This window comes from Papio anubis, chromosome 6 (genome assembly GCF_008728515.1).
Source record: "Papio anubis isolate 15944 chromosome 6, Panubis1.0, whole genome shotgun sequence".
Classification (NCBI taxonomy): Eukaryota; Metazoa; Chordata; class Mammalia; order Primates; family Cercopithecidae; genus Papio; species Papio anubis.
Window position 1 is genome coordinate 164,896,791 of NC_044981.1, and position 21,857 is coordinate 164,918,647.

At 47.2% G+C, this 21,857-nt stretch overlaps 1 protein-coding gene and 1 pseudogene across 1 annotated transcript; both read right to left on the minus strand.

Moving 5' to 3' along the window:
• Positions 1–1,959: 1,959 nt before the first annotated feature.
• On the minus strand, positions 1,960–4,714 carry LOC101002097 (cTAGE family member 2-like). The gene has a single exon (XM_009206421.4). The coding sequence runs from the start codon at positions 4,465–4,467 to the stop codon at positions 2,230–2,232; it is 2,238 nt and encodes a 745-aa protein (XP_009204685.3). The 5' UTR covers positions 4,468–4,714; the 3' UTR covers positions 1,960–2,229.
• A 167-nt stretch (positions 4,715–4,881) lies between these two features.
• On the minus strand, positions 4,882–7,242 carry LOC110743200 (annotated as a pseudogene).
• Between the last annotated feature and the right edge of the window lie 14,615 nt (positions 7,243–21,857).

The following is a 21,857-nucleotide window of genomic DNA, read 5'->3' on the forward strand; positions in this document are numbered from 1 at the left end:
CCAAATATGCAGGACAAAGTCTTGGAGTCCTCTTTGAGTTGCTGCTTCACACCCCATCACGAGTCTCATGGGCTCTGCCTGCCTGCAAAATATACCCTAACTTAGGCCACTTGCTGTACCTCTGCCTCTAACGCCCTCATCGACACTGTCATCACCTTGTGCTTGGACTGGTGCAGTAGCCTCCCAACCAGTACCCATTTTCCATTCTTGCCTGCTGCCTTCCTCATCCCAAATGTATATTATAATGGGGAACTGGATGTACCTTTTCCTAATTTGCAAGCATCTTCAAAGTCTTTGACCTGTTATGGGTTGAACTGTGTCTGCCCCCAAAAAGGATATGTTGGCGTCCTAACACCCAGTATCTTGGAATGTGACTCTATTTGAAAATAGGGTTGCTACAGTGGTGATTGTGTTAGAGATTGATCATTAGGGTGGCCCTAAACCAATATGACTGGTGTTCTCATAAGAAGGAGCAATCTGGAGGTAGAGACAGACAGGCACAGAGGGGAAGATGGCCGTCTGCAGGCTACGGAGAGAGGCCTGGAGCACACCCTTTCTCGGCTTCTTCAGAGAACTCACAGCCCTGCAGCACCTTGATCTCAGATGTCGGACATCCAGGCCACGGAGACGACAAACTCCTGCTGTTTAGGTCACTCAGGCTGTGGTTCTTAATAATGGCAGCCCTCGAAAACTTATACAAAGACAATATATTTTAACTTAACAAAAAAACGATGCACCTCAGATAAGGAGTACACCCATGGAACTAATGCTGCCAGCAACCCCAGCCCCTGATCGTGTTCATGACCATAGTGACCGTTTATGGCACATGCCCTCTGCCTCCGCTCGTGCAGACACCTCAGCATTATCACATCCCTCTGAGGACCAGGAAAGGACACCCCCAATCCACACCGGGCAGGCCAGACTGCCAGGAGCCAGGAGGTCATCTGGATTCATGCAGAACATCAGCCTAAACCGGGATCCAGCCAAGCCACCCCACTCAGGATTAACCATGCAAGACGCCACTGCCTGGGACTGGCTTGGGGACTGTTTCCTTCCACCGCTAGAAAATGCTGTTCGGTTATAAAAGTGGTATGAAGACTTGATAAGAAAATTGGACAAAAAACACTTCCCCTCAGTGATTAAAAGAATAAAGTTATGACGGCTTCTCACGTGCTTGCATTTTTATATGTCTGGCGCCTCCTATAACTGCTATTCCCCGTTCTTCTCTAATCTCAATCTCCTATTCTCTATTCAGCCTTTTTACTCTGCTATTTAACACATTTTATAGTATTTGCCATCTTATAAAATCCCTTTCTTGTTGAGAGATCCAAACGATTATCCTGATGTCTGCACTATATTCTAAGCTGCAACAACTCAGAATTTGGTGAGTCTTCACCTACAGATCCGCAAACTGGGCCCGTTTTCCGGGATCCCACACAACACTGCTGTCGGCATCTATGCTTGTGTGGAAACTGAAGCCAAGAGCTCACACTGATGAGGCTGTGAACAGAAGGGCCCGGGACTCTGGGGACCTTCAGCATAGCCTGAGCTCAGAACGGTCGGCCCCTCCCATGAACTGACTCAATGCCTGGTGTCTGGGTCTGTCCTTGCCGTGTGCTTCAACCCGGGGCACAAGAATGAGACAGTGACCCCAGCCCTGAGCATGAGCACGCTATGCGTCCAGCACCTAAGTCCACACAGTGCTTGGCCTCTGTCTTCTCACCTCCCTTTTCTTTCTTTCTTTCTTTTTTTTTTATTCATTAAATCAACTAAAATTTATTTAATTAAGTATAAAGTTACTTACACACTTGTCTACAGTCACAGTAAATACAGTTCTTGGCAAAAGACAAGGCCTTTAGAATGTAAAGCCTCCCCACCTGCAAGATTACTTATATAAAACTCCCACTATTTTTATATAACAGTAGATTAGTCAAAGTAAAATAATTATACTATTTAGAATAAAATAAAATGAAAACAATTTATTCATAAGATTCATATGTAAATCATCCTTATTTACAAAATACTATCCTGAGAATTATAATTCCATTAAGTTTCAATTTGAGCAAAAGTGTAATCACTTAAGTAACAGCCGTTACTTAAAATTGAAAATGAGATCAGTCAAAATGACTTTTGAAGAGGGCAAAAATATTGCCAGGTTTCTTGCTGTGGTTCTGGATGTTCAGTAGCAGGCTCATTTGAAGGCAGACTCAGCCCTGAAGGGAACTCACTTCAACCTTCAGAATGTGGGGGTGGGGGGAGAAATCCAGGTCTTGGGGGAAGGTAAGGAGGAAAACCCCTCGGTGGATAGACGTTTCTCATTGCAAATGGAGCGTGTCGTGGACCTGGGAAATACCTTGGTGGAAAATAATCTCGAGGAGCTCCAAACCTGGCTCCTGGAGGAGGTGGGGGGAAAGGAGGTCCTCTTCTCATGAACGGGCCTCTTGTATCCACTGGAAACAACGGACCTCTGATTGGAGCAAGAGGTGGATGAATGAAGCCAGGGCCAGTTGCTTCTTTTTCAGTGGGCAGAGATGAATCAGGCACACTTAAATTCCCAGGATCATCTTTGATATCATTTCTACTGGATTCCATTTCTGAAGGCATTGACCCATCCATTTTATCCAAAGAAGGCGTATTAAAACTTCTGAGTTCTGCTGGTCCAGAGCGTCTAGCAGAGTTAGAATAAAATCTGTCTTCCCTTTGGGGAGGAGGAGCTGAATCAGGATATGACTGTCCTGGTGGAGGAAACATCATCCTACGGTCCTGTTCCCACGGAGATGGCAGGGGCCCAGTGTCAGAAGGAGCCCTGTGAGGACGGGTTAACCTCTCACAGCTTGATTCTCCTCTTTCATTGGCAATCTGATGGTCCGGAGGATTCCCTGGGCCTCTTGAGCCTCTTCTTTCTTCCCTTGGAGGCAGAGGTGAGAGTCTGAGTGGACCCTCCAGCAGGGTTGGAGGACAGAGAAAAGCTCTCGTTTCAGGTGAAGGCCGACCGAATGGTGAGGGACCATATGGGGAACGCTCTCTGCCAAATGCCGTATTTGGCACATCAAGTGCATACGGATCCTTTTCTAGAAGCTTTATTTTATACTCTGTTTCAGCTAATTTTTGTCTGTTGTGGGCATTTTCTTTCGTTAAATTGCTGAGGTTTCTTTCAGCAGCCCGAGCTGCCAACCAATTATGACGTGCTTTTTCCTCATGGGAAATAGCCTTCCTTTGATAAAAAGGAATCGTTTTCTCAAATTCTTCCAGATCTTTGGCTCGCTGTCTATAGGTCTCCAGCTCTTTAGTGGCATGGCTGATCATTTCGTCTACTTTAGAAAGTTTCTCTTCTTTCTCTAACCGCCTTTTTTCCTCTACTATTAATTTCCTGTAGAGGCTCATTTCATTTTCTTGATATAATTCAGTCATTACTTTAAGATTCTGTTGAAGCTTCTGATTCTCACTTTCAAAATGTGTGTTTTCTGACTGCAAAGATGCTTGTTCAGTCTGAAGATGTTTAATACGCTCTGTAAGCTCTTCCTTTGTTTTATCAACTTCAGATAACTGAATATAAATTTGGTTTCTTTCTCCTTCTAAGGTTTTTAAAGAAGCATTTAACTCTACATGGATCAGCTTCTTCAAAGCTCCTTTTGAAGGATCATCTAAGTGAGCACCATCTTCCGATTCACTGTTCACTTCTAAGTTATCATCATCCGTTATGTCTTCTTCAAGCCTCCCAGCCCAATCTTTCATCTTTAGCAAGCGTTCAGTCAGAGTCTTGATGTGATTTGCTTTGTCATTTAGAACTTGTTCTGCATGTACTTTGGAGTCTTCAAATGTTATTTTCTGTTTATTAAGTTCACTCACTTGTTCTTTCCATACGTCAGCTTCTTGCAAAAGCTGCTTCTGGCTTTGTTGAAGTTGAGAATTTTCATTCAAAGCATCTTTTGTTGCTATCTTCAGTCGTTCTTCGTTCATTTGACATGTCGTGAAGGTCATTTTGGCTTCGGCTACTTGTGATTTGAGGGATTTTGACTCATATTCCAGCGACTGTATGCTTTTGGAAATATCCGCCATCAATTCATCTCGTTCAGAATGTTTAGATTTCTCTTCTTTTAACTCTTTTTCTAGACAGAGTATTTCATGCTCAAGCTCAGAATTTGCCCTGTTCAGCTTTTCACAGGTTGCCTCCAAACTTCGTGCTTCTGCTGCCGCCTTCTCAAAGCTGGCATCCTCTAAAGATGACTCTACTTCATAGTCTTCATACTCTTTTTCAACAAGGCTAAATATTTCGAGTAGTTTACATTTTTCTTCAATTAGTCCAGAAAGCTCCACAGCAAGTTTTTTCTCTCTTCTCACATAAAGCCGACTCCTAACCGATCTAAAAGTTCGCCACAGAAAAAGGAGAACAGCAAAAAATCCAACAACAGCTGCATGTATCACCAATTCCCATGGAAAACCATAAGGATGAGAATCTGTTCTCATACCTTCAGTCAGTGCTGCCACAACCCTGCGTGGCAACTCCGGAATCAGTCCCAGGTACGGCTGAGGGGTAGCCCCTGGTTCTTCCGTCTCCACACTCCAGGATCAGTCCCAGGTACGGCTGAGGGGTAGCCCCTGGCTCCTCCGCACTCCGGGATCAGTCCCAGGTACCGCTGAGGGGTAGCCCCTGGTTCCTCCGCACTCCGGGATCAGTCCCAGGTACCGCTGAGGGGTAGCCCCTGGCTCCTCCGTAGTGCCAAGGCTGCTCTGGCGGTTGCTGCAGTAACCGTAGCCACAACAAACGGTGGAGAACGCGCAGCATTCCATCTGGAACCCGGATCCCCACCTGGCAAGTGGAGCGGACCACTGAGGAGCCAGCTGTGGGGGGAGCTGGGGACGCAGGCACCCACAGGCCTCACAGGCCCGTGCGGCCCACCCCGGCCACCTCGTTACACTTTACATCCCGAGGCAGCTCTAAAACCTGTATTTTAAAACAATACCACATAGGGAGAAAGACTCAGGTGACCCAGCATCCCAGCTATGCCCATCCACAAGCTGACATCCTAGCTAAATGTAGCCTTGTGCATGAGGCCAGCAGAAGAACCTCCCAGCTGACAGAATGAGAAAGAATAACAAACCATGGTTTTAAGTCACTAAGCTTTGGGGTCATTTGTTATGCAGCAGTAGCTGACTGAAATACCTGCCACCTTATCCCGTTGGTGTTTCAGTATCTGTGGTCTGAAATCATCAATTTGGGTGCTTGACTAAGATTATGCCCCATGGTAAATTCTGGTAGGTAATTTTATAGCTAAAATACACATTTTCCGATTGACCTTTACTTCATTGAAGAGATATTTATTTAGCTCCTCCCAAATGAGACAGATTATGGTTTTTAGATTAACTCCTTCCACGAAAGGGCTCACCTCTGCTTAGCATGATCCTCAACCGTCCCATGTACAACTGAAAAACGCTAACCTCGTTCCCAGAAGATCCAGGGCACTTAGAACAGCGCTGGCATGTAGACAGTTATCCCCTTACCTCTCCATCAAATGTACCTGCCCTGTGTCCATTTCCCAAACACTGGCACTCCTTCAACACGGATGATGCCTTGCCCTGCAGTGAGCCGTCATCTGCCGTGCACGCACGTATCTTCAACTCATCTGGAAAGCTCACTTCTTCAGGAGAGGAACCAACTACCTGCCATGATGGGTATCCCAGCCAGCTTGTAAATCAGCGCCAGGACCAGGCTGATGCGTATCCTCCAGACAGTTCTTTTGGAAAGGTGAATGCCAGCCACCACGTCGCGATGGGTATCCCAGCCAGCTTATAAATCAGTGCCAGACCAGGCTGCTGTGTATCTTCTCTGGATGGTCCTCTTGGAAAGATGAATGCCAGCTACTACGTCTAGCCAGCCATTTCTGATGAGGACGATGTCGGCTGCCTCGATGGCCACATCTGTGCTGGTGCCAATGGCAATGCCCATGTCTGCCTGGGCCAAGGCTGGGGAGTCATTGACCCCATCATCCTCCACCATGGTGACTTTCTTCCCTTTGTTCTGGAGCTCCTGGACCTTGGCCACCTTGTGCGAAGGCAGCACCTCTGCAAAGACTTTGTTGATGCCAACCTGGGTGGCAATGGCTCTGGCTGTCTTCCGGTTGTCCCCCGTGCTCAAAACCACATCCACACCCATGCCTTGAAGCATGTGCACAGCCAGGGTGGTCTCCTGCTTGACAGTGTCTGCGATAGCCGGCATCAGCAGCTACACAGGATGGGGCACCCCACACCAAGATACCACACTTGCAATGTTCTCATCTGTCAATAGCCACCAGGATAGCCATCTGTCTTTTCATCTCATGGTCTGTCATAGTGTCACTGACATTGCTAGAAATGGCTAAGCCGTTGTGCCTGAGTCATTTGCGGTTTCCAGTCAGCACAGAGAAGGTCTGGGGGGCTGCATCTCAACAACCTGCGCAAGCACCAGCTCCCTGCACCGGCCGCCGTCTTCCTCACCTCCCTTTTCTACTCTACTTGGAGGAAATCCTAAGGCCGTTGTGGGGCTGGACATGGCCTCTGAATCCTGCACAAAGCATCCACACCTGCCCTGGGGATGCCCCGGGCACAGCAGCTGCAGGTCCCTGGCTTCATGCCTGGAAGAGGCTCTGGGGTAGATGTGTGAGTTGGGGGCAGGAGTAAAAGACAGCCCTGGGTTGGAGAGTGTAGCATCGGGGCCCACGGAGGACGGGGGGATGTGAGCATGGCCTGCCTTAGGGACGCCTCTGTCCTTGCCACCCTGCCAGACAGCGCAGTGGAGACAGCAGTGTAAGGCTGTGGTCCTGGGGGTCTAGGGTCTTGGCGTGACTCTGAGTCAGCAGCCAAGTCCTTAGTCTTGTGATCCTAATTCCCTACAGTGAAACCTCTCCAGGTGACATTTTCCTTCTTGCTGGAAATATCAGGATCTCTACACCATCTTTTCAGGAAGCCTGTTTTAAGGCAGCATGGTTTTCAGGCGGGAAAGTGCTGCCTGCCCGCAGAAGACTGAGCTCTCCTTTGCAGGAACACAGCACCAAGGGAGGCCTATGGGAGCCATTTCTTCCTGTTGTGGCAAAGGATGAGCGGAGGGAAAGAAAAGTGAAACATGCCCAAATGTAAGCAGTTTACAAGTTGTTAAGTAGAAGGAAGGTGTCGAGAGGGATTAACACGTCCCCTGGGGTGCAGGCAGTGGGAGCTTGTGCGTGCGCTGTGCCAGCTCCCCATCCTGTCTTGCCCAGCGGCAGAGAGGCAGGGCCTGTGAGATGTGGTGGGGGGCTGGCAGCGGGGGAGGTGGGGAGGAAGGTGAGCTGCATGCATGCTTCGGTGCTTCATCTGCGCAGGTACCGGCAGGATGCAGAGGAGGAGAGAAAAATACTGGGGCGCTCACAGCTTCCTGACTGTCACATGGGCGACCTGTGACCCCGTTCTGGAATTGGCTGAATGAAGAGACAAGGTCTTTGAGAAAACAGCTCTCTGAGTGGGGAGAAGCAAATACAGGAACCCAGGGGAACCCAAGGAGGTATTGTCTGACCCTGCAGGACTTCTCCAGGAAGCGGGAAGGCCCGGGATTTCTGTCACCTCACGACCATCTTAAGCTGTGCCCCTGGCCTTTGGCCATGCAGAGCCTGCGTCTGAAGCGGCAGGTCAGTCCCATTCTTGGGCACAGCGGAATGGCACCTTCTGGGTTTGGGCCAAGCCCCAGGTGAGACCCTGCAGGTGTGGAGAAATCCCAGCTCACATGGGTCTGGTCCCCGCCCCCCTTACTCCTGGGTGGAGGCAGGAGGGGTGGGCCTCAGGATCAGCCCCAGCCTAAGACCTCGGGCCACACCCCTCACAAACGCAGTCTGAGCACAGCTGCCCTGTCTCTCAGCCGCAGGTATTCTGAACCTGCCGTCAGGGAACTGGGATCCAAGTAGGAGGGAAGGCCAAGCATGGGCCCCTGGGGCCCAGCTCCCTCCCGTGGTGACTGACCAAGCCAATTAGACAGAGCAGGAAAACCTGGGCAGATAAGGGCTCTTAGGATTGTGGGTGTAACTCTGTTACTCAGTTCCGCAAACCTCTTCTCTCAGGGAGCGGGGACACTGCCTCTCCTTCAGGACAGGTCATTAGAGGGATGACCACTGAGTCAGCTTCCAGAACCACCTGCCTGCAGCATTCATGCACGTTTCTCCACCACCACGGCGCCCACACTGGCCACGCACATGCGGGACCATGACCTTCCTGAATGAGTTTCCACGAATCTCCTGAGCACCTCCTAAAGCCAAGAGCTGGAACCGCAGGAGGCAATCCGTCCTCCTTAACGTGATTGCATAAATTATCACCATGCCCGGGCCACCCACAGCCGGCACTCAACGTCTGTGTTGCATGGAATCAAATAAAGGAAAATAGCAAAGAGGTCTCAGATTGCACGTAGACCCTTTCCAGACGGAGCACGTTGGGCAGAACATAAATGGGCTGGGAAGTTTGTTGTCAGGAGTCTTTGAGTTCCAGGAGCTTGGAGGTGGCCGGGACGAGAGGCCGGGAGGTGGGGCTCTGCTGACACTGGTTCCTACGCAATCCCAGAAAAATAAGTCATCCTTCTAAGCCCTAATTCCCTCATCTGTTAAAACAAAAACAAAAGCAAACAAAGAGGCATGTGTGGGGAGGGGATGATGACTCCCACCCCTTCTGGATCAAATGAAATTTGCTAAAGTCTTTTGTAAACTGCCTGTGCCCTGCAGCATCGTCGACTTCTTCAGCAGAAGGTTTCTAAGCCCCCCTTGCACTGACACACAAGTCAGAGCCTCAGTGCCATTTTGCACATATTTGAACTAGCCTGGAGAAGAGGCTGGTGAAAGCTCTCTAAGTAACAAAGCTTGTTTGTGACATTTGAAGGACTAGCCGTGATCAGCTCTCTAGTCTTCTGTCTCTGTTATCAGCAGTGGGGTATTTAAGTTATTCTGAAGTTTTAATCAAATCATCTTCTTTCTGCTACTCTACGCATATTTACGGTAAGCAGTGACATGGTCCCTGAAAGGTCATGTGTTTTGAAGGTGTGCGTTTCAATGTTGGGAATTTTGTGAGGTACTGAATATTCATAGGCCACCCCGACATGCGGCGTGTGGGAAGCTCCTGGAATCCCCCGAGATATGGAGTTTCTGTGTCCAGCAGCTAGGATAACCCTTTCATCACAGACAAGCTCTCCCGCCCAGGGATAAATACCCTCCAAAGAGAGGGAGGACAGCCCTTCCCCATCTGTGGGGTGGCTAGCCGACCCACTGCCTGGGAATTACCAGTACATGTCTATGAGGGTGAGAGGAGGCCGCACCTCTGCTCAGGGACAAGGTGGCCGCGCTCACCCTTCCATGCAGTGGATCAAGTGGCTGGCCCCAAGGCGTTCCTGGGGATCCTGGGGAGTGCTGGATCAACTTCCCAGCCCCAGTATATTTTATGCTAAAATTTTCCTAGGATAATTTTATTTGGGGAGTAAAGAGGCTTCTGAGAAAATTCAGAGATGGAAGAGTAAGGCCCAAATGTGCAAAACTAAGTTAGGCGGCCACCCTGGGGGTGTCAGGGAGACAAATCACTGGAACTGGAACAGAAAGTCATTTACATCTTAGTATGAATTAGTCCGTACCAGCTGTTTATCTCTGTATAGCTGGTTTAGTTTTCCCGCCTTGAGCAGACTAGAAGTTTTATTAGGATGACTATCATTCAAAAATATCAGGGAAATATGTTTGATTTTTTTTTATTGTGGTAAAACATATGTGATGGTTAATTTTATGTAACCAATTAGCTAGGCCATAGTGCCTAGATATTTGGTCAAATGTTATTCAAAATGTTTCTGGGAAAGTATAGTTAGATGAGATTAACATGTAGGTCTGTGGACTCGGAAAAGCAGATTTCCTTGTAATGTAGGTGGGCCTCATCCAATCAGTTGATGGCCTTAAAAAAAAGACTGCGGTCCCCTGAGTAAGGAAAGAGGAATGAGGCATTCTGCCTCCAGATGCCCTTTTAATATGAGACACATCAATGCTGCCCTGGGCCTCCCGCCTCCCAATCCACCCAGGAGAATACTGCCAGGCGCAGTGGCTCACATCTGTAGTCCCAACACTTTGGGGGGCTGAGGCAGGCAGATCACTTGAGGCCAGGAGTTCAAGACCAGCCTGGCCAACATAGTGAAACTCCATCTCTACTAAAAATATGAATACAAAAATTAGCCAGGTGTGGTGGCGCATGCCTGTATCACAGCTACTTGGGAGGCTGAGGCACAAAAATCACCTGAACTCGGGAGGTTGAGGTTGCAGTGAGCTGAGATCAAGCCACTGCACTCCAGCAGTTACACTCTGTCTCAAAATAAGTAAGTACATAAATAAGAATATGGACCTGCCAGCCTCCACAGCCATGTGAACTGATTCCTTACCAGCTCTCTCTCTGCACATCCCCTCCCCCACCACACAGGCTCACACACTCACACACTCATATCCTGCTGTCTATTTCTCTGGAGAATGCTAATGCAATCTACTTAACTAGACTGGCAGTTTGGCTCTTTTTCTTCTTTTTTTTTTAGACTGAGTCTCGCTTTATTGCCCAGGCTGGAGTGCAGTGGTGCAATCTCGACTCACTGCAATCTCGTTTTGGGACTTTTTAAGTGCACCACTCAGTGGCATTAAGTACACTTATTTCCTTGTTGTGCAGCCACGCCCACGGTCCTTATTGGATGTTGAGGAGGGAGGGAGGTGAAACGTTTCAGGTCCATCTTGTGTCTTCCTGCCTCTCTCCTGGAACCAACCATTCTTCCCTTTGCAGGAGAGTGGTTTAGGGACCAAGGTGTGGATGTTGGCTGTGCTTGCTTTGACCAGGGCGATGGTTCTAGGCCCTCTCCGCTGACAGAGCAAGGGAATATATGAGCAACCACAAGCCACAGAGAAAGGCCCCAGGAGCAGCCAGTGCTGCCAGCATTTGGATATTGGGTGCTCAGCCAGCAACAGTGTTAAGGCCCTGTCTGTGGACTCGGTCCTCGCAGCCCCGGCAGACTCACATTTGACCACATGGCGGCCATCCCAGGGGACACATGCCTCTGCTTCCCTCATGGCAGGACCTGGTCTCCCCACGTGGCACTTAGGAGATGACCCATGGAATGGGCAGAGCGTCTACATGGAGGCGGCCGTGGTCTCCCTGCCCCCATGTGGACCTGCCTGTCCCCCACTTTGCACCGAGGGGACTCTGACGTCTTGGCTGTTTGCACAGCCTGGGGCCATTAGAGGTGTTCACTGGTGGTGTGGAGGGTGGGAGGAAATGTGGGAGGCCCTGAGAATGGCCAGGACACAGCCCCACACTGACAACCTCTGTTCTGAGCAGGTCAGTCCCTCCTGGGACCTGGTGGCCCCCTCCTCTCCCTGGCCTTTCTCCCTTGACTGCCCACTTCTGCCCAGGGACATTCATTCTTGAAGGCGGAAACTCATGCCTGCTTTACCTCTGGCTGTATTTCAGCAGCTGAGGGGAGAGGATCGCCCTGTGCCCATAGCCTGAGACCTGATGACCTCGAGCACGGATGAATGTCCAAATCCTCTGGCCTTACCACATGCTTGGCCCTGAGAGACTTCTCAGCACAAACAGAGCCAGGTGATGATGTGACGTGGGTGGGGAAGGGAGAGGAGTGCTCATCTGGAAGGAAGGGACTTAGAAACCCCATCCACAGCTGTGGCTTATGATTCCTCAGCGACAGGAGGTTATCTGCTGGCTGGACTGGGAGCACAACTGTCACTCCTCCCTGGCCACTGTGACGCCATCGCAGCTCTGCAGATGCCTGGCTTCGCCCCTCTGTGTTTGCAGTAAGCACAGATTGTCCCGACTCAGCAGTGGAGTTTCTGAATCCAGCAACTCCCTGATGTTGACCTTTGAACTGAGGGGATTGGTGCTGTTAACCCCCAAAAGGGTCTCAAATGAAGCATTAAAGTTCTCCCCTTTCTATTCAAAGCTGATAGATAGAAAGATGGATAGATAGATAGATAGATAGATAGATAGATAGATAGATAGATAGACAGACAGACAGGATAATTTGCTTCTAAGTTTTTCTTTTTCTCCCATTATTTATTTTCTTCTTCATTTTAGTTATAACATGCTTGTTCATCTTAATCTAATTTTCACTTCCTGTATCCTTGTTTTTGATCATCTAGTAAATTAGCAAAAGCCGATTAAAGAGCTGATTCTAGGGAAGACTGAGCAACCACTCCAAGGGCAATGTCATCCATGGAGAGCTGATCCAGGGAAGACTGAGCGATCACTTCAACAGCGATGCCATCCATGGAGGGCTGATCCAGGGAAGACTGAGCGATCACTCCAAGAGAGATGCCATCCATGGAGGACTGATCCAGGGAAGACTAAGCGATCATTCCAATAACTATGCCATCCATGGAGGGCTGATCCAGGGAAGACTGAATGATCACTCCAAGAGTGATGCTGTCCATGGAGGCGATGAGGCATGATGGAACTAAAGCACAGAGAGTAATAGCATAGGAGGCTGGACAAGGTGTCCATGGATTGATAGCATTCTGTGGTATTTGCATTGCATGAAAGAAGAAAAAAAATTGTCATAAATTTAAACTTTCTTGAGACAAATATGTGTGTCAAAATATGTAAAAACAACTCCTGAAGTAAAATACATACTTTTCCAACTAGTAGAGAGAATAAAAAGAGTTTAAGAAATTATAATCAAACTCATGTGGACAAAACAAAGAAAAAGTATGATCATGAGCAAACATAAAATAGGTATTGGAAATAAATTTAAATAAATTAAATGATTGTAAATGAATCTAACTAGCTATTAAAGTGTGAGAGAGAGACACACTTAAAACACAGTATCACAGAAAGGCAGAATGTAAAGGGATATGAGCAGAGCTAACAGGAAAATACAAAGACCAAAGAGAAGGCGTTAGAACAACATGACAGGCTGGACTGGATTTAGAGAAAGAAGCATTATTAGGGACATAAACCGCCAACGTGTAATGATAAAAAGAGCCATTCAGGGGAAAAAAAAAAAAAAAAACACACTTCTAAAGTACAGACCAAGACAGTATTCAACTATATAAAGCACAAAGGGATAACATTCAAAGAAAAACGCACAAATCTAGAGTCATAGCAACATATTTCATCATACCTGCAAGCAGATAATAAATATGTACACACACAGAGGAAGTGAAGGGCTCCCTTTTTCATCAATGCGGTTGAAATCCTGCCAGCAACAAGCACACAGGGAGAATCTCTGAGAACTTACCCCAGGAGATCACAAGGGAAGTCTCAACAAACACAAGAACCACAAAACTACAGGAATCATCAGCATCTAGTCTAGAGTGTTTGACCTCACAGTGATTTAGAAAATAATAACAAAAAGACAATTCACCAAAACTTCTTCGGTTTGGAAGTTTACAAAGACCTTTTAAATAATTTATGGTCAAATTAGAAAGAATAATGAAAACGAAAAACAATTTACTAATTAATACCAACAAAAACACTCCATACTAAAGTTGTCGAAGCTAGCTAACATGGTACTAAGACTGAAAACCCATTAGCTGAGCAAACAATTTGGAAACACAGAGTAATTCCAAAGAAAACCAAAAGAAGGGGATAATGAAAGCAAGAGCAGAAATTAGTGAAATAGGATATGAAGCAAAAATAGAGACACCAGTGCAAATGAGACCTGGTTCTTTGGAAAAATGGGCAATATTAATGCACTGCTGGCAAGATCATCTAAAAAAATAAAGTTAGAAAAAGACAGAAACAATTCCTTTAGTGAAAGGAATAATATTGGTACACCCTGGGCTGAAACTGATCAGAGGCAGAAAATGGGGAAAGCAGGAAGGAAGCAATGCTACAGATGAAAACAATATAGCCGCATCCGTGGTAATGATGTTTCAAATCTTAAGAGAAACGCATGTGCAACTTTATTTTACTAAACTTAAAAATTTAGATGAAATAGAAGATTTCCTAGTAAAGCATACATTTGCAAGCCGACTTAAAAATATAGAGAGAAACTTGGTGAGACGTAAGCATTTAAGAGAGTAAATGTTTAAAATTCACAAAAACCCTCCAAGGCCCAGATGGTTATACAATCAGGTCCACAAATTTTGAGTGAACATATGATTCCTGTCTTTTACATACCATTTATTGAAATATAAGAAGAAGAAAACCATCACAGCTGCTTTTATGGGCTGGTTTAGCTTTGGGATGAAAACCAGATGTGAGTATTATAGGAAAGAAATTTCATAGGCCAATTTCTTCTATGAACATAAGATACAATCCTAAAAAACATTTACAACCTAATTTCGGCAGTGTCCTAAAAAGACACATTATAAATAATTGAATGTCTGGACTTTGCAAAAAAAATCCATCTGAGGTGGGGTGTGGCCACGTGGGTTTGGTAAATGAGAAGACGGGCAATTGACTGAGCCTGCTGGTGCTGTGCCGGGTGCTCTGGAGCTTATCTTCTCCCTAGTTACGTTTAAGTATCATTTAAAAGTACAAACAAAAACCCCATCACCAAACATTGTTCATCCCATGAATGCACAATTGGTTTAGCAATGGACATTTTGTTAATGGGATTCATCTTATTAACATAGTAAATGAAAAATATCAATGATCTCAAAAAATATTAAATGTTCACACCATTTTGCAATCATATATATGCATGTGAATTAGAACTTTTCCTAACCTAAAAAGGTTAACTTTTCCTTACCTTATGATCATAGTGTATTTACCCAAAATCACAGAAATTATGAGATTAGAAGGGGCTTTAAAAAAGTAAAAACCAAAAGGAATCCTCACGAACATTCTGTCAACTACTCTTGCTTCCTGGGTGCTGCTGAGCATGGTGGTGGTGGCTCCAGCACTTACAGTCATGCTAGAAAAACGCACAGAAAGTAGGATTGGAATTTCCAGTCACAACGTCCATTACTCCCTCACTTCGACTTTCCACGTAAAGGAAATTCCACTGACCAGCAGTCTTTTCTGGACACTTCTCTGCAGCTCCCACCTGCTCACTGTGGGGAAAGCAGAGTGACTCGGGGGGCGGAGGGGAGGCCGATGATGTCGGGAGAAGAAGCTGGGCCTGTGGCCAGGGCCCAACTTCCAGCCTGTGACTGGTCAGTCAGTTTAGCCACCAGCTTAGTGTAGTGCTCTGTCATTGCTGTCTTGAAATTCTTGATAATTTTGTCTTTGAATTGTGTTCTGAAAGTGATGCCCCCAAGGCTGACAGAGATTGCTTGTGAGTAGGGGAGGTTCATCTAACACGCACGTCTGCTACTGCTCCTTGCCTCCTGGTCCCCACAGAGCAGCCACGATGCCCATGAGCACAGACCTGCGATGGCAGCTGTGCAGCCAGACCTGAAGCACCCACACAGTGAGCGTGTAGCATTTACCACTGAGCAGAACAGCCTCAGAGGCCACACTTTCCTCTCAAACCAGAACCTACATCTAACACTAGAGAAGGCAATGCCATCCTGAGAAACATGAGTGCCAGGAGTCCCAGCACATCTGTCCCCAAATGCTCGCCTTTTCACTTGGACTGGGTGTGAGGACACAGAGGAAAGGGGAAGAGGATGACCACACTCCTCCGCTCCTAGTTGTTCCCTACCTGTCAGCGAGCTGGAGGTGCAGCCTGCAGATGGGGCGTGCACGCCAGGTTCACCTGGAGCATTGCACGGTTCTGGTAAGAATAAAATGCAAATGCGCGTGAGAGCTACAGACACACCGTGCAGCCTCAACAATTCTGCGATTCTGCAGCTTCAATGATTCTGCACGCAACTTATAATTTTATAACACTGGCCCGCAGTATAAAGACAAACAGCAAAATTCATGCCCATAATTTAAAATTTTAATTTTCTATACTTTGAATGACATTAAATAGCAAATACACATCCTGACAAGTTGAGGAAGAAACCGCGGAATGAAAGGAAGACGCTTTATACTCAAGTGCCTTTCATAGCACCGGGCCCTGCTTGTGGAACAAGGAGCTCAGCATCTTCCCTTTGGCACTGAGTCCCAAGCGTGTGCTCGGGCCCTGGCAGCAGCCCTGCCCTTTCCTTCTCCTCTGCTGTTGGGAGCCACTCAAACTGTTCTCCTGAGCCGTGTGGGCAGCTGAGTGACAAGGCCCTCATCCCAGCAGGATCTTGTGAGGATCAGGTGGGCAAATCTGTGAATTCATGGCTCAATATCGGGCAGCCCACTTTTCCGCAGACATAATACCGGTATTTTCTCAAATAGAACTGATACTATAACCTTTGGCTGCTTAAATTTTGACTTTGCTTTTGCTTCAGAACCTGGGTAGGAAAGAGGAATGTTATGTACTGGCTTCAAACAGACACTCTGCCTGGTTTGACTGCAGGCACTGAAAATCCAACAGAACCCACAGGCAAACTCCTAAAACTAATGAGAGGCTTTAAGAAGGCTGCTGGATACAAAATAAACACAGTAACATACATACAGGTGCATGCACCTCACTTAAAACTCCAATTTTATTTATTATACAGAAAAGGCATATAGGGATACATGTAAGAAAATATGGGCATAATTTTAAGAAAAAAAATTAAAAACTTGCTGAGGTGCCTAGAATAGAACTAGGTTAACTGACATGAAGACTTGTCATGAAGATAGTCGTAATTCCCCAAGTCAGCCCATAAATTTAAATGCAATTCCATTGAAACCAAGCAGAGGCTTTTCACTGGACAAGATGATGCTGTGATTCACACACAAGTATAAAGAGCCGGAATGGCCGAGACAGCATCGAAGAAGAAAAGCTGTGATATTTGGCTGAGAGTCATTATCAAGCCTTTTTCAAAAGCTGCAGAATTGACTAACGTGGCACGGAGGATGAAGAAATAAACCGTGAAAGAGAATTGCTGTGTCCCCAGGAGGAGACCTCATGTACCTGATGCCCAGAGAGCCGGAGCCAGCACAGGCCAGTGGGAAAGAGCAGATCCATCCACAGCGGTGAGAAGATTGTCATGGGGGACAGGCACCCGGAATCAGCAGCAGAGCTCTCCTCCCACACAAGGGCAAGTATCACGGGCACCTTGAGGCAAAAGGCAAAGATGCTAAACTGCTAATAACAATAAGGAATAGCTGTATAATAGCAGACTGTATAGGAGCTCTCCAAATATGATTTTTTAAAAACCCACAAATCGTAAATGAAAAGATCCCTAAATTTGATGACATTGACCCAAAACCCTGCGCTCAGCCAAAACACCATCAACAAATTTATAGACAAGCCTCAGCTGGGGAAGTGATACTCGCAAACCCTGTAACTTACCACTCACCAAAAACTAGTGTCCACATTTGAGGACTCCTACACATCAATGAAAAAAATGAGAAAAATGGGGAAAAGGATATGTAGAGGTTAATTCACAAGGGAAACTAGAAGGCCAAGAAAAACATGAAAAGTGTTCAACCTCATTATAAACCGATAAATGCACATTAAAACCATAATGAAACATCATTTGATATCTGTTCCATTTGGCACCATTACAACGGCCTGACAATACCAAGGTTTGGAAGTGAGAAAGTTGGAAGTCTTGGGCATGGCAGGTGGGTGTGTGGTCAGAAGAACAATGGTCCCCGAGAGATGTCCATGTCCTAATCCCTAGAATTTGTGGATATGTTAGGTGATGTGGCAAAGGTGGATGAAGTTTGCTGAGGGAATTAGGTGGCTATCAACTGACCTGAGACGGGAAACTATCCCCGATTGTCCGGGTGGACCCAGTGTGATAGTCACGGGGGTCCTCATGAGAGGAAGGGGGAAGCAGAAGGGAGAAGATAAGAGAGTGCAGCTTGAGAAGGACTCACCGATGTTCCCGGCTTTCACGGTGGAAGAGGAGACCCAGAGCCACTGGCTTCTAGAAGCTGCAAAAGGCATGGAAACAGTTTCTTCGCTAGAATCTCCAGGAGTCAGCCCTGCCAACACCCGGACCTCAGCCCGGGGAGAATGACTGTGGACCTCCGCCCTCCAGAACAGTAAGAGGATAAATTTGCTGTGTTTTAAGCCCCCAAGTCTGTGGTAGTTTGTGACAGAGGAAACACATACAGCCACCTGGGAGAGACACGGGAGTATCTATGCAGAGAGAGTCTTGCTTGCATGGACAGAAAGACAGAGAAATGGATGTTTGCTGCAACATTGCTTGAGACGGCAACATACGAGTCCATCATTAGAGGAATGGGCGGATGAACTTTGGCCTGGTCAGTGGGGGTATGGCCTGGTCGAGGGCAGCACGGGGCAGACATGGGCATGTGGAGGTGTGGGCACAGCCCCGGTGGGTCCGTGTCCCAGCCCCTGGTGAGGAGTGATTACTCCTCGCACGTCTGTGGGAGGACCTGCGTGAGTGAAAGACACCAAGTCTGTCTTATCAAAGAGCTCAGTAAATATTCTCCTAGTAATTGTCACATGTCCTGAGGTACCATTGAGTGAATATGCACATTGGAAAAATGATGACGTTTATTCAAAACGTGAAAACGTAAAAGGATGCTTGGTGGTGTTACAGGTACCTGTAAATATACGTAAATATAGGAAAACTTAACAGACATCTGCCCTGACTTCAGAACTGTGGCTAACTCTGTGATGGAGGGAGGGGTTTAGCTGCAGTTTTTACACATTACTTATTGTTTGAAAATTAAATATTTGAAGGAAATGAAGCAACATTCTAATTTGCCCCAGATCCCTTTGGTGAGGGCATGAGGAATGGGTATGTGGTATTCGCATTTGTTTTTTTTGTTTTAAGTACTTCAGAAATTTAAATATGTTTTTGAATCAGAAAAAGACAATGAACCAATAGAAACAGAGAGGCCAAGTACACACCTTTGGGGGTCTAATTTCCTTTATTTAGTGGTGATATGTCATCCTCTCCTGCCACCCTGTTACGCTTTATTTTAACAGCCAAGAAAAACGCTAAGTGTCGTGCTAACGCCAAAATTCAGCTGGGAGGTTAGCTTCTTCCCTAATGTAAGAGAATTCCATCCATTCCTTCACGTACCTTCATGTACATGCAATGGCCTAGCATAGCTACTGTGGAGATTACACGTGAATACATACATAAGCCATGATCTGTTCAAAGAGGCTTACGCTCCAGTCGTGAGCTGGGACCTTGGGCAAGAGATGGGTTTTGGAAATCAGAGGCCTGAGGTTAATTTCAGACACCTCCACATGCTGGCTGGGTGGGTGCCCTGAGCAAGCCAACTACTCATTTCAGCTTTAGTTCTTTTAGCTTTAAAATATAGTGTAGATATAAAATACCCACGATATCTACCTCACAGGATTGTCATGAGCACCAGAAGATTTTTGAGGAGGTACTTTGTACATATTAATTCTTAATCATATATACTTGTGAAAAATAAATAGTAGATACTCACAACTACGCTATAAATCTCAAGAGTTAATGAACATGTCCCTTAACCCAAATCGTTGACATTTGCTCAACTACAAGTCCCTGAGAGTCCTTTAATAAATGACTATTTTCCCTAAATTATATGTGGAGAATTATATGTAAAAAAATCTTTCTATTAAATAGGGTCTCACATTATCTCATCTTCCTCAACCAATCCAGTAGCTCATGCAGGCCTCCCCAGATTAGACGTGAACTTGTTTCAGTTGTACCAACACTTGAAGGAATTAAATTCCTTCCACATGCTTGGTGTCAGTTCTCCTAAGCACCTGTGCATCTGTGATCTTTCTGAGACAAACATACGTGAGTTCTGTGCTCACCGTTGCCAATAAAGACAAACTCAGGATCTGCCTGACTCTCGGTTCCATAACCTCCGCTGTTTCTAACAGTTTGAAATTTGGTGAAATAAAAAGGACAATTGACAGTGAATAAATGAACATAAATAAAATTTAAATAGTGTTCTACTCCAGGCACTGTTCTTGTCCTTGCTTGAACATTGTGACTCTGAGTGAGGTGAAATGCCTACCGGGGAATCACAGATCCCGGCCACAGCCGGACAAAACAAGGCACGGTTTAGAGCCAGGAGACACACAGGCTGCTCATGCAAAACATGGATTTGCTTTCAGTGAACTCTTAGCGAACCGAGTCCCCACGTGCCAACTCCTGGGCACTGCCCAGCTTCTCCAGCGTGCCACCATGTGTTCCGGGGCCACAGTGCCCCTGAAGGCTCCATCGTTGGATGGTTCTACAATAGCTTCTTTCTAAACCCAACACACACCCGTCAATGTAGGAAGTCCCTAGAGCACCAGCCCACCTCAAGGATTGACAATGGAGGCCAGGTAAGAAAGCCGAAAAGCAACAAGGAACGCGAGGCTCCGTGAGGCTCCGTGAGGGAGGGGCTCTTTCTACAGGGACCTGCGGCGTCACACAAAGACTCGTTCCAGGGCCAGGGGACACCACGCACTTTGGCTGCAGGACCCGGTGGGCTGGAAGAGTGTCTTCCAGGCAGGCCTCAGAGACTCCCCGTGAGGAGCGTTGTCCTAAGGCCGATGCGCTGGAGGAATGGAGGGCCTTCAAAGACTGCAGAGGCTCTACTGCCTTTTCCTGAACGATGGCCAGTGCAGCCCTCACACAAAGGGGTCCCCCTCACTGCTGCTGCAGACCAGCACTGGGACAAGTGCTACGGGCGGGTCAGTGTCGGGCAACATGCGGGAAATGACTGTGTCGTCTCACTCAGCCTTGGGAGCGTCCCTCCAGGAGGGTCCGGGACAGGAGGACGGAAGCTGTTTCTCTCCAGCGCTGACACAGAGGCCTTGTGGCTGCTTCATTGCCCTGGAACCAGACACTTCCTGTCACCCAGGATGGAAAATGCATTGCAGGAACAAACATTGGAAATTCCAGAATATGTCCTCAAGTGGGGTGAGGGGTGGCGACGGAGGAGAGTCATTGTTAAGGAGGATGAAGCTTTAGTGACTGAAGTCAGTGATTTGCTGTCCTGTCCCGCTGTGCGCCCTGCCCTTGATTAGGAGACGGTAGCCGAAAGAAAAATAGAAATAAAATGGAATTAAAAATTCAAAAATAGAAATTAAAAGACTGATTAGAGCCCTATTTCTATAAGGTATTCTGATTTCAATAAGAACTCTCAACTGGGCGCAGTAGCTCACGCCTGTAATCCCAGCACTTTGGGAGGCCGAGGCGGGCAGATCACGACGTCAGGGGATTGGGACCATCCTGGCCAACATGGTGAAACTTCGTCTCTGCTAAAAATACAAAAAATTAGCCATGCATGGCGGCATGTGCCTGCAGTCCCAGCTACTTGGGAGGCTGAGGCAGGAGAATCGCTTGAACCCGGGAGGTGGAGGTTACCATGAGGCGAGATCACGCCACTGCACTCCAGCCTGGGAGACAGAGTGAGACTCCGTCTCAAAAAAAAAGAACTCTCATTTCTTGCTGGGGACGAAGAAACGCCGTGGAAGAGTCTCCGGTTTTCTTGGAGCTCAGTGTTGCTGTGGCCTGTGACAGCGGCCAGCGGCCGGGTCCTCCAGAGGCAGAGCAGCCCTGAGTTCTGCATCCTCCTGTGGCAGCCGCCTGCGTGGGCCTCTCCCCAGGCACGGAGTCCCCATGCCCAGACCCTGGGCCAGGCCCCTTCTCTGGAACTTCAGCCAACCAGAGAATGGATCTTTCTAAAACACAAATGCAATTACATCCAACACCTCTGCTTCTGAGGAATTGAACACGCAAGGGTTCAAGACTGGATCGTATATAAAAGCAGAACTCTGACCCACACCTGCCCAGAAAGCCAACTCTTTATCTGCAATATACAGCCCAGGAGGCCAGTGGCCGTGTCAGGCTTGCAGGGAGCCAGATTGCCATCTTTAGTGACAGCCCGGGAAGCTCAACAGTAACCTCTGTGACAGTCAGCTCCGGAGGGCCAAGACTTGATCGGTGCTGATAGCT